This window comes from Saccopteryx bilineata, chromosome 4, assembly GCF_036850765.1.
Source record: "Saccopteryx bilineata isolate mSacBil1 chromosome 4, mSacBil1_pri_phased_curated, whole genome shotgun sequence".
Taxonomy (NCBI): Eukaryota; Metazoa; Chordata; class Mammalia; order Chiroptera; family Emballonuridae; genus Saccopteryx; species Saccopteryx bilineata.
This window is the reverse complement of record NC_089493.1, coordinates 276,287,138-276,300,380: the sequence shown is the minus strand read 5'-3', so window position 1 is coordinate 276,300,380 and position 13,243 is coordinate 276,287,138. Positions and strand designations below refer to the sequence as shown.

Sequence of the window (13,243 nt, the reverse complement as noted above, 5' to 3'; positions counted from 1 at the left end):
TGTGGGTAATTATATCTTAGGTGTCCTTGAGGACAGTGCACTGTAGATATATAGAGCTTAATTTCCTGGGTCAAGTAGTCTAGTTCTAATCCCCTACCCACTTCATCTCTCTGAGGGTTTGAGTGAATCACAGGGTTTCAGTTTCACAGAGGCAGGCCTTGACTTCAAAGAATTAATACTCGAGGAATGCAGCCAACGTTTAGCACCTCCCAGGTGTCCCGATCTTTCTTTGGGATCCTCAAAGCAGGACAGGGCCAACTCTGCGGACCTCTCTTCTTTCGAGGCGTACTTGAGGCCGCTCTAAGCCCCGCACCTCGCTGGGCGGAGAAAGTCCTCCGAGTAGAAACAGGAGCCGGATGTAGGACCAGGAGGAGAAAGCTTTGACCGCGTTCTACCCCGCGAGCTCGCTATGCCCTCCCCACGTGGGGTTCCCGATTGGCTGAAGGCCACTTCCGGTACAAAGGCGGTACTAAATAAGCATGACTTCCGGCGCGAAGTGCAGTCGTCGCATTTATCCGGCCCAATGGCGGCCCCAGCACTTCACACGCGGTTGTCGGGCGATGCGGCCGCTTCGGCCTCGGGGCTCAAGACGCTGGGCGCTTCTCGGACTGGGTAAGAGTCTGGGCCACTTCCTTCTGCGCTATTGGAACCAAAACTCGGGATCGGGATTAGGGAAGCGGGTCTGAAAGGGCCTGGGACAGAGCTAATAGACTAGGGTAGGAAAAGAGGGTAGAAGGTCATCGCAGGTTCTCAAGAGTAAGCCCATGCTCCTTAAGGGAATAGTAACGGTGGGTGAGAGGTTGTAAAGATTAATCTATTCTCTGTTCCAGAGTTCTTCTATCTCCCCACTGGGCGCCCTCAGCGTCCCAGGCCTGGGTATGGCATTCTGCTCCTTTACTCCTCCCTCCCGTTTCGTCTGGATTTGGAAAGAGTTTCCTAGCACAATGCTCTTCCTTGATGGCAAATTGAATCTTATTTTTGTTTGCGATTTGCTTCAGTACACGTATTTGTTTAACGGTCTTTGTTTTTTTCAAGTCTTTAAATTCCCTTATCCCCTAAAACACTTTGGGACTTAATTTTGAGAGTCATTAGTAGGATGTTTTTCACCAATCTGCCGTTTAAAAGATTCAAACTTTGTAAAACAGGGTGATATCATTTATAATATTTATTAAGAGCCTGCCTATTGTGTTAGGAACTGTAGACAGTAGTCTATCAAAAGAGAGAAAGTCATTGCTCCCAACAGAGCTTCCAGTCTAGGAAGGGACAGACAGTAAATAGACGAACAGGATGATTTCAGATAGTGATAACTGCAGTGAAGAAATAAAACAGGGTGATGTGAGCAGGGAGGGAGAGGGTGAGTAGTTCAGATTTCTGATGGGGAAGGCCTCTCTGACATTGGAGCTTCGAATTGAAGACAAGAATACAACCATGTACATCTGGGAGTAAGTGTTTCAACTGGTGTGCTGCAAGATATTTAAAAACATGCAGTACCTCAGTGGTCCTCAACCTTTTTTGGGCCACGGACCGGTTTAATGTCAGAAAATATTTTCACAGACCGGCCTTTAGGGTGGGACAGATAAATGTATCATGTAACCGAGACAAGCGTCAAGAGTTGAGTCTTAGACAGATGTAACAGAGGGAATCTGGTCATTTTTAAAAAATAAAACATCGTTCAGACTTAAATAAAACGGAAATAATGTAAGTTATTTATTCTTTCTCTGCAGACTGGTACTGGTCCGTGGCCCCGGGGTTGGGGACCACTGCAGTACCTGACTATTTAGTCAGGGGCACTGACCTCTTTTCCCTTAGATTGTCAAATAAAATGGCCCTGGCCGGTTGGCTCAGCGGTAGAGCGTCGGCCTAGCGTGTGGAGGACCCGGGTTTGATTCCCGGCCAGGGCACACAGGAGAAGCGCCCATTTGCTTCTCCACCCCTCCGCCGCGCTTTCCTCTCTGTCTCTCTCTTCCCCTCCCGCAGCCAAGGCTCCATTGGAGCAAAGATGGCCCGGGCGCTGGGGATGGCTCTGTGGCCTCTGCCTCAGGCGCTAGAGTGGCTCTGGTCGCAACATGGCGACACCCAGGATGGGCAGAGCATCGCCCCCTGGTGGGCAGAGCATCGCCCCATGGTGGGCGTGGAGTCTGTCTGACTGTCTCTCCCTGTTTCCAGCTTCAGAAAAATGAAAAAAAAAAAAAAAAAAGAAAATGGACAACAATCAACAAGACAATAGCTGTCCTGTGTGAATGAATAAAAATCATACGTATGTTTTTGGTCGGATTGGCAAAAAATATATTTTTTGTTGTGCTGCAGAATTTTAGTAGTTAGTTTATCTATGCCATGAGATGAAAAGGGTTGACATCACTGAGATAGAGGGAACAGCAAGTAAAAATGGGGACCAGCTTGGCAAACTTGAAGAATGGAAAGGACACAGGTTAAAGTATAGTAAGCAGTTGGAAATGAGGTCAGAGTAATAGGCAGGGGCCAGATTGATGAGGACCTTGAAGACCAGTTTGGATCTGTATTCTAAGTGAAGCAGGAAACATTTGAAGAGTTTAAGCAGCAAAATAGTGTTACATGATCTATTTTAAGTTTTTGAAATATTAGATCTCTTGAGTGAAGAATGTATTGTTGGGGGATAAGAGTGGAAACAGGGAGGTCAGTTAAGAGACTTTAGCAGTTGTCTCACTGAATGTTAATGGTTTGATAAATGTTGACTTAACAATTTTTATCATTCTCTGTCATACACTTAATAACTTGATAATCTTGGTTGTATAGGATTTCAGATGTACTTGCATTAGAGAAAGATTTCTTCAGCTCTCCCCCAAGAAAAGCTGTTCGATTTGGTGGAACTGTGACAGAAGTCTTGCTGAAGTACAGAAAGGTAACATAACCCATGAAGTTTGGTGTTTCTTTCCCCCCAGCCCTGTTGTGATATAATTGACATACTGAGGATTCTTTTTTGTTGGTCAGGATACAATTATGGTGATTATACTAAAGACCAGTTACATAATAACATGAATTTTAGATACCCATCTTGAAATGAAATATTTAATAATAGCACGATGCTGTCAGCTTAAAATTAGAGTAATAATCTCTTGCTGAGGTTTCACTTCTTCAAGCTGCTGTGTTTATGGTCTCTTTTAAAAACTCGACAAGTGGCCTGACCTGTGGTGGCGCAGTGGATAAAGCATCAACCTGGAAATGCTGAGGTCGCTGGTTTGAAACCCTTGGCTTGCCTGGTCAAGGCACATATGGGAGTTGATGCTCCCTGCTCCTCCCCCCTTCTCTCTCTCTCTCTCCTCTAAAATAAATAAATAAATAAAAATTAAACAAACAAAAAAAAAACAAACTCGACAAGTGCTAGAGTAAAAAAAATCCAATGGATCACAGGCTTTTTTTTTTTTCTTAAGGAAATACTTAAGCATTACTTTGGGACAGTGAACCAGCTCTGTTAAAAGGGATTTTTTTTGGTTTTTGTGTTAGTTTAAAAGTGATTCTACTGAGTCTCAGCAGTGGAGGGAAAATGTGAATGACTTGTTTTATTTAAATTGAAGTATAATTGACATAAAATGATTATTTTATATGTAATATACATTTATATTCATATATGTAAGTGGATAATATCAACTCTCATATTCAAATGCCAGTGCACAAATATACCTATTTAAATGGCTTTTTAACTCATTTTCTTTTTTCCAACCCCTCTACCTATACCAGCATGAGTTTAAAATTTTTTGTAGTCATGATTTTATAATCCACAATTAATTTGTGGAAGTTACAATGTTCCTTTTGTAATTTCATCAGATGTGAAGATATAGTAAATAGTCCTGCTATTGATCTTTAACAGGAAACCAAAGCAAATGAGACTTCATTTTTTCCCTTCCTTCTTGTTAAGGGTGAAACAAATGACTACGAGTTGTTGAAGAATCAGCTGTCAGATCCAGACATAAAGGTAATTAATTTTGGGCTTGATCATTAGTAAAGTTGTTGCCATTTTGGAAAGATGTTAGTTTGCATTTTTGTTTGATCCTATTGTAGCCTTTAAAACCTGATGTCTCTGGGATTCCATCTTTAATCCGGTGATATACACCTGTCATGTAGTAACAACTCAATACATTTTGTTTCCCTTCTTTATTGTCTAATTTTAGAAAGAACAGTCTTTACTATGGCATTGATAAATTGCCTGGGATAAAATACCTTTTTTTTTTCTTTTCCAAGTTGAGATGAGGGGAGACAGACTCCCGCATGCACCTGGGATTCAGCAACCCCCATCTGGGGCCATGCTTGCAACTGAGCTATTTTTTTTAGTGTCTGAGGTGGAGGCTCCATGGAGCCATCCTCAGCACCCAGGACCAGTGTGCTGGAACCAATTGAGCTGTGGCTGTGGGATGGGAAGGGAGAGAGGAAAGGGGTAAGGGTGGAGGGATGGAGAAGCAGATGGTTACTTCTCTTGTGTGCCCTGACCGGGAATCAAACCTGGGACATTTGCTCACCAGGCCGATGCTCTAACACTGAACCAATGGGCCAGGGCTGCGTGGAATAAAATTTCAACTCCACTATTATCTAGTGCAGGGGTCTCAAACTCGCGGCCCGCCCACCAATTTTGTGCGTCCGCAGACTGGCCCGCAGATTAATCCACAAAGTTTGATTAGTCTCTGGGCCGCACAAAATTGGTGGGCGGGCCGCACGGCCGCGAGTTTGAGACCCCTGATCTAGTGTGTGATATTGAACAAGTTTAATCTCTCTGCCTTTGCTTCCTGCTTGTAAAACCAGAAAAAAATAGAGGGTTTTTATTTTATTATTATTAAAAAAATTTTTTTTTGTTTGGACAATGCAGCATTTATTAGAAATGAAAAACAAGTAGACAAAATCACGAATATACAGAAGTCCATCAACTTGATTTAAGTGACATTCTAGAGGGTTTTTATTTTATTATTTATTATTATTATTATTATTTGTATTTCTCTGAGGTTGGAAACGGGGAGGCAGTCAGACTGACTCCTGCATGCGCCCGACCGGGATCCACCGAGCATGCCCACCAGGGGGCGATGCTCCGCCCATCTGGGGCACTGCTCTGTTGCAACCAGAGCCATTTTAGAGGCAGAGGCCATAGAGCCATCCTCAGTGCCCGGGCTAACTTTGCTCCAGTGGAGCTTTGGCTGCGGGAGGGGAAGAGAGAGACAGAGAGGAAGGAGAGGGAGAGGGGTGAAGAAGCAGATGGGCGCTTCTCCTGTGTGCCCTGGCTGGGAATCGAACCTGGGACTCCTGCACGCCAGGCCGACGCTCTACCACTGAGCCAACTGGCCAGGGCTAAAAATATTAGTTCATTACATAAGGGTTGTAGCTTTGATACCCAGTCAGGGCACATACAGGAACAGATTGATGTTTCTTTCTGTTTCTCCCTTCATCTCTCTCTAAAATCAATCAATTCTTTTTTTAAAGAAGAATATTTCATGAAGTAGTGGAACTATCATTTATATCTAACACATCTTAATACATTTAAACCCAGTGACAGGTTGGGTTGAGAAAAATCTAGTGATGGCTCTAGTTAATTGGTTTAGACCAGTGGTCGGCAAATTCATTAGTCAACAGAGCCAAATATCAACAGTACAATGATTGAAAATTTTTTTGAGAGCCAAATTTTTTAAACTTAAACTATATAGGTAGGTACATTCCTTATCGAGGTAGCGCCTGCATGTGGTATTTTGTGGAAGAGCCACAGACAAGGGGCCAAAGAGCCGCATGTGGTTCGCGAGCCGCGGTTTGCCGACCACGGGCTTAGACTGAATCTTAGCAACATGCTTGTAAATTAGCATGAATATAGAGTTGATAGAGGTACAGCTATTGGTCCTTGTGGTGTTACAGTCTTTGATTCTGCCATTTGAGGGGATTTCACTTTTTTAGGGCAAACAAAAAATGATAAAAAGGAAGTATTGCATGTAATTCTTTTCCTGTATGTAAGAGTTACTATGTTACTTTTTCCTAAAATGGGAAAATTTATTGTAACATCTTTTGCCAGTTTAATACAAACTAAGAAACTTTCATCCCAATTTTGGCTTAAGGCCAAGTTTGTGAGTTTTTTGCCCCTACTTTAAACATTATTGATAGATGATTGATGCAAGGTAGATATCATCTTCTCTGTTATTTTTGAGGACTTGTGATTTTGAAAGTACATTTCTTTGCTTAACTTCAGGATGACCAGATCATTAACTGGCTGTTAGAATTCCGTTCTTCTATCATGTACTTGACCAAGGACTTTGAGCAGCTTGTTAGTATTCTCTTGGTAAGTTTATAATTTATTTCACTGATAGTATGTGATTCAGAACTTTGAAATAGTATGTATTATATCAGTAAAATGTTTGTCTGTCTCTTTCTCCTGCCTCTAGAGATGGAAGTGGTTGAATAGAAGCCAGACAGTGGTGGAGGAGTATTTGGCTTTTCTTGGTAATCTCGTATCAGCACAGACTGTCTTCCTTAGACCGTGTCTCAGCATGATTGCTTCTCATTTTGTACCTCGTACGTAGTTCCTCTTTGCTTGCTTTAATTTTTCACTTTTTAAATACAGTGGTCCCTCGTCTGTCTCCGGGACCTAGAACCGGCTTCTAGAATGCCTCGTGATAGGCAAAAATCTGCGAAGTAGCACGCTTATATTTATTTTATTATTCGTATATATTTAAGGCTTTATAAGCCCTCCCCACACTCATATAAACCTTTCCCACACTAATTTTTCTTATTTTATCACAAAATAATTAAAATAATAAATATGTAAAAATACCTATATATCACAAAATCCCGTGATATAACAAAAAAAAAATCTGTGATGCAAAATTAGATATATACATTTAGAAATCTGCAATACAGTAAGATCGTGAAAAGTGAACTGTGATATGGCAAGGGACGACTGCATCTCTATTGAAATAGCACCTTCCCTGTACACTTGGGAGATTGTGCCACCATTGAAGATTCCAGGATGCATGTTAGCAGCAGTTCTGGTACACATCTGTTCTCTCTAAATGAGCATCTGTGGAAGTGCTTAGATTTGTCACTGTGATTTTTATGGTTTGCAATGAGCTTCAGACAAAGTCTTAGAACTCAGAAGTTTTTAGCTGTTTAAAAACTACTCGATTACCCCCCCTCCCAGATTATAAAGTTAATCATTGTACTAGTTTAGACCATGCAAAAATCACTTTTTTGTATAGGTTAGTGACAGAATAATAATATATTTTGTTTTTCTTTCTAAAGCCCGAGTGGTCATTAAGGAAGGGGACGTAGATGTTTCAGATTCTGATGACGAAGATGATAGTAAGTATAAAGTGGATTAAAGCAAAAAATGCCTGCTGTGTCTTAGGAATGCATGCTGAATGATAAAGTTTAATGGCAACTTTTGATGAAATCTTTTTTTTATATTGAGCACTAACATGCAATCAGTTGTCTTTAATGCATTATATATAATTAATTAGTCCACTTAGTCTTCATTTATAGTTGGCTGTGGAGAAAAATCTTAAAATTGTAATATCGTGATAAAAGGATTCAGTTTTGCTTGCGTGTGCTTTTAGCTTCAGGTATGTAAATTTGCAGTTTTCAATTTAATTTTGATGCTCATACTTTTGTTTTTGTCTTGCAGATCTTCCTGCAAATTTTGACACATGTCACAGGGCCTTGCAAATAATAGCAAGATATGTCCCATCGTGAGTATACTTTTGTTCCTTATTTTGAATCATGGTATTTAAGTCTCAAGAAAATTTAAGTCTGCAGTAGAAAACTACAGAATGTTCATAGAAGTAAAACTCAAGTTGTGTGCTGAGTATTTTTGGTTCTTGTTATAAGTCACATTCTGCGAAAAAATAGCATTTTAGTTCTTTTTTTTTTTTTAGCTTGCATGCGAATTCTTTCCCCAAGTTATGTATAGTGATTGGAATTTTGCTTTTATCTTCAACGGATATGATATCCCAAAATTTTCAGTGAGAGATCCCTATGTGTTTGTGTCATGCTATTTGAATAAATGTTGCAGTTCTAAGAAAGCTTTAAAGGGGTGTGGGTTCATTTGCAGGGTAGACTTCAAGTTCCCTCTGTAAGTTTATTTGCTAACTATAAAAGAGTCCAAGTTGATAATTTTTTCTTCCCTTTTTAAAATAATACTGTGTAATAGGAAATATTTAGATTTTAAACTGATGCTTTTTTGCTTTTGTAGAAAAAAACAAATCCCCCTTTAATTTGCTGTTGATATCAAAGTTAATAGAAGCTCATTTTCCCTACAGATTTTCTCTGAAGTTTTGCATTAATTTTAAGTTCTGATTGCTTGAGGTAGGAGTTATTGTTGGCCTTCTGTATCTGTATTTGCTCTTAGAATGGAAATGTTCCTTTCCTGGAAAGTCCAGCTAATATGGATTGGTTGAAATTTTCTTTTTTTTTTTTTTAATAGAACACCATGGTTTCTTATGCCAATACTGGTAGAAAAATTTCCATTTGTTCGAAAATCTGAGAGAACATTGGTAAGAAATTTTTTCATGTAGAAAATAATGGAATTTTTTTTTTGTGTGTGTGTGTGTGTATTTTTCTGAAATGAGAAGCGGGGGGGAAGTAGAGACAGATTGCCGCATGCGCCCACTGGGATCCACCCGGCATGCCCACAAAGGACGATGCTCTGCCCATCTGGGGTGTTGCTCCGCTGCAGTTGGAGCCATTCTAGCACCTGAGGTAGAGGCCATGGAGCCATCCCCAGCGCCCGGGCCAACTTTGCTCCAATGGAGCCTTGGCTGCAGGAGGGGAAGAGAGAGAGAGAGAGAGAGAGAGAAAGGAGAGGGAGAAGGGTGGAGAAGCAGATGTATGCTTCTCCTGTGTGCTCTGACCAGGCATTGAACCCGGGACATCCACATGCCAGGCTGATGCTCTACAACTGAGCCAACCAGCCAGGGGGATAAATTGTTTTTATGATTTAATTCTAGTTACTGTTAGGTATAAGAATTTGACTCAGATTCCTTTCTTAGGAAGGGACTGAGGACCCCCTGTGCCATCTTTGATTTCTATGTGCAAGTCAAAGGTGTAGTCCCTTTCAGAAATATCTGAATAGGCACCTGATCAGGTGGTGGCACGGTGGATAGAGCATCACACTGGGAGGTGGAGGACCCAGGTTCGAGACCCCGAGGTTGCCAGCTTGAGTGTGGGCTCATCTGGTTTGAGCAAAGCTCACCAGCTTGTACCCAAAGTTGCTGGCTCGAGCAAGGGGATACTTGGTCTGCTATAGCCCCATGGTCAAGGCACATATGAGAAAGCAATCAATGAACAACTAAGGTGTCACAACAAAAAACTAATAATTGATGCTTCTCATTTCTCTCCATTCCTATCTGTCTGTTCCTATCTGACTGTCTCTGTAAAAAAAAAAAAAAAAAAAAAAAATCTGAATGGGCTTAATGAATAAAATATACAGATAAAAACTACTAGACATAATAGTTCCTATATTATCAATTGTAAATATGCCTTATTTGAAAATGATGGCTGAGCCTTCTATAGATGAATTCTGTTTAAGTTTTATTGTTTTCTTTTCCAAGTTTTAGATCATCTGTGTTGTTTCCAAGAAATAATAGTAGTTTCCTTCTAAGCATAGATTACTTTTTCCTAAGGTCAGGTATTACAGGTATTAAATAAGGAGTTGTAGATTTTGCTGATGTTTGTGATAGTGTGCTTTAAGTGGAATATTGTAAACCTGGTTTCTCTTATAAACATAGATGCAGATGTTCTCAACAAAATACTAGAAAACCAAATATATCAATAGATAGAATTATGCACCAAGACCACATGAAATATATTCTAGGAAAACAAAGTTGATTTAATACCCCCAAATCAATTAATATAACTTACCATGTCAGTAGAGTAAATGACAAAAACCACATGATCATACCAATAGATGCAGAAAAAGCATTTCACAAACAGCAGAATTATTTCATGACTAAGAGATGGACCTTTTTCAGTCTGATACAGGGCATCTCTGAAAAACTCAGAGCTAACATCCTACCCAATAGTGAAAGATTGAAAGCTTTTCCTTAAGGAACAAAACAAAGATATCTGCTTCTCTACTTTTGTTCTTTCTCTCTCTCTCTCTCTCTCTGTATATATATATGTGTATATATATATATATTTCATTTTTCTTTTTCTTTTCTGTTTTTTGAGAGACAGGAAGAGAAAGGGAGAGAGGAAGAGAGATGAGAGGCATCAACTTGTAGTTGCTTCATTTTAGTTGATTGCTTCTCATATGTGCGTTGAAGGAGGGAGCTCAAGCGATCCACTGACCTTTGCTCAAGCCAGAGATACCTTGGGCTTTTTTTTTTTTTTTTTGTATTTTTCCGAAGTTAGAAGCAGGGAGACAGACTCCCACGTGTGCCCGACCAGGATCCCCAGGCATGTCCACCAGGGGCGATGCTGTGCCTATCTGGGCTGTTGCTCCGTTGCAACCGAAGCCATTCTAGCACCTGAGGCGGAGGCCATGGAGCCATCCTCAGCGCATGGGCCAACTTTGCTCCAATGGAGCCTTGGCTGCAGGAAGGGAAGAGAGAGAGAGAGAGGAAGGAGAGAGGGAAGGGTGGAGAAGCAGATGGGTGCTTCTCCTGTGTGCCCCAGCTAGGAAGCGAACCCGGGACTTCCACATGCTGGGCCGACACTCTACAACTGAGCCAACTGGCCAGGGCTCATTTTGGGCTTTCAAGCCAGTGACCCCACGTTCAAGCTGGCAAACCTGTGCTCAAGCTGGGGACCTTTGTTTGGGTTTTGAACTGGGTACCTCAGCATTCCGGGTTGGCACTCAGTTCATTATGCCACCATCGGTCAGTCTTATTCAATATTTTACTAGAGATTCTAATCAGAACAGTTAGGCAAGAAAAATAAAAGGCATCCAGACTGGAAAGAAGTAAAACTATATTTGCAGATGGCATAATCTCAAATGTAAAAATATTTTAAGGAATCCACAGTTAACACTGTTAGAGCAGTAAATGAGTTTAGCATGGTCACAGGATATAATACCAATATACAAAACCCAGTTGTACAGGACAACTTAATGTGGGAAAAGAATAACCTTTTCAACAAGTGGTTCTGGGACAAATCAATATCTGTATGCAAAGATGGAGTCGGACCCCTCTTTAGACCATGTACAAAAATGAACTTAAAATGCATAAAAAATCTAAATGAAAAGCTAAAAAAAACTCTTAGAACAAAACATAAGTTATAATCTTTGTGACTTTTTATTAGGTAACAATTTATGTATATGATACCTGATAAAACAATCAGAGAAAAAAAATACGTAAGTTGGACTTAACCAGAATTAAAAATAGTTGTGCTTCATTGGAAACCTTCAGTAAAGTGAAAAGACCATCCAAATAATGGCAGAGAATATTTGCAAGTCATTTATTGGATAAAGGTTTTATCTTGAATGTATAAACACTTTAACTCAATAATAAAAGGGTAAATAAGCCAATTTAAAATAAAGAACTTGAATAGGTGTTTCTCCAAAAATGATATACAAATGTCCAATGAGCATATGAAAAGCTTAACATTATCAATCAGGAAAATGCAAATTGATACCATAATAAGATACCACTTCACACCTACTAGAATGGCTATACCAAAAAACGTAAGTGATGGTGAAGGTGGAGACCATGTACCTTGCTCCTGAGAATGTAAGATGGGAAGTGGTGCAGCTGCTTTGGAAAACAGTCTGACAGATCCTAAAAAAAATCAACAAACAAACACACCAGAACTGTCACATGACCCAATGTTTCCACTGCTGGGTATATAACCAGGAGAAATGAAAACATTTGTCCACGCAAAACTTATGTGAATGTTCAAAACAGCATTCATCAGAGACAAAATATGGATAAAACCAAGTGTTTTATTGACTGACGAATAAAGAAAATGTGGGTGGTATGTCTATCCAACGGACTAGTATTTTGCAATTAAAAGGAATAGTTTACTTGCTACAACATGGATGAGCCCTGAAAACATGCTGAAAAACCATATAATTTAAGATTCCACTTTTATGAAATGTCTAGAATAGGCAAAGTCACAGAAATAGAAAGACATAGACTAGAAACTACAGAAGCCTGGGGATCAGTACTTTTCAAAGAGATAATGGTTTCTTTTTAGGGTGATGAAAATGTTCTGAAATGATTATGGTGATGGTTGTACAGTTCTGAATGTACTAAAAACCTTTGAACTGCACACTTTAGATGGGTGAATTATATATGAAGTATAACTCAACAGTTGGTTTTAAAAATGCTGTAGAAGTATACAAATTACAAATTAATTTTTCTGGGAGTAATTTGATTAATTATGCTAAAGTGTACATTGACATGACAAAGACTCCCCTGGTAGGTACAGGCAGGAAGTGTGTATGTAAACGGTGTAGTTTCCATGTTACTGGATAGTCTCTTTCTATGTAAGTAGTTAAAACTAAAGATTGTGTAATTGATACTTTTCTTTCTTAACTGAAACATTCTCTGTTGAAATGTTTTATATTTCTATGTTTTAGGAATGTTATGTTCATAATTTACTAAGGATTAGTGTGTATTTTCCCACCTTGAGGCATGACATTCTGGAGCTTATCATTGAAAAGCTACTCAAGTTGGATGTAAGTATTAAGTAATGTTTTTCTCCTCGATTTTCCTTTATTGAGTATATCTGTTATAATCATAATATTTGAAACAGTAACATCAATGGAAAAGAATTCATAGTTCTACTTTGGATTCATTTCATATACATTTATTGAAATTTATTCATGTGCTGGGTTAGAGAGAGTCTCCTCTCATGGTTGGGGCATATGGCATTAATTAGACAGTCACACCAATGTCAAGTATAATTGTAGTAAATGCTGTGAATGGAACCACGCATTGTTATGATCTAGGATACCTGATGTAATCTGAGGGAGGCAGGAAGGCATTTAGAGAGGCCTGCAGTAACGTGCAATGGGAGTGAAAGTGGTGGATTCTCTTGACATTGAGGAAGAAAGGTGAACTGGTCCTCGAGACTGGTTAGTAAGTGGAGAAGGAGGAGATGGTGAAGGAAAGGAATCCTTCAAAGGTAGCTCCCTATGGAATAGAATTTTGGTGTTGACATGAACAGTAGTAAGAAAAATCAGGCAGAAGTTGGAAGCTGAGTTCCATTTTGGATGTATTGAGGTATGCAGGTCAGAAGCTAGATGGTGAATACTCTCCGAGCTGCTATAGCTGCAGGTAGGGGGCTGAGTACAGACCTGTGGAAT

The 13,243-nt window shown here is 39.8% G+C and overlaps 1 protein-coding gene across 1 annotated transcript in view; it reads left to right on the top strand.

Annotated features, from left to right (window-relative positions):
* Positions 1–502: 502 nt before the first annotated feature.
* RRN3 (RRN3 homolog, RNA polymerase I transcription factor) overlaps positions 503–13,243 on the top strand; it is a 31,755-nt gene continuing 19,014 nt past the window's right edge. Inside the window, exons 1-9 of the mRNA XM_066274793.1 lie at positions 503–612; positions 2,773–2,878; positions 3,893–3,949; positions 6,191–6,280; positions 6,384–6,513; positions 7,240–7,299; positions 7,622–7,685; positions 8,420–8,489; positions 12,515–12,613. Of these exons, the coding sequence (XP_066130890.1) occupies positions 524–612; positions 2,773–2,878; positions 3,893–3,949; positions 6,191–6,280; positions 6,384–6,513; positions 7,240–7,299; positions 7,622–7,685; positions 8,420–8,489; positions 12,515–12,613 (765 nt within the window). The 5' untranslated portion in view covers positions 503–523. The remainder of the gene's footprint in view (positions 613–2,772; positions 2,879–3,892; positions 3,950–6,190; positions 6,281–6,383; positions 6,514–7,239; positions 7,300–7,621; positions 7,686–8,419; positions 8,490–12,514; positions 12,614–13,243) is intronic.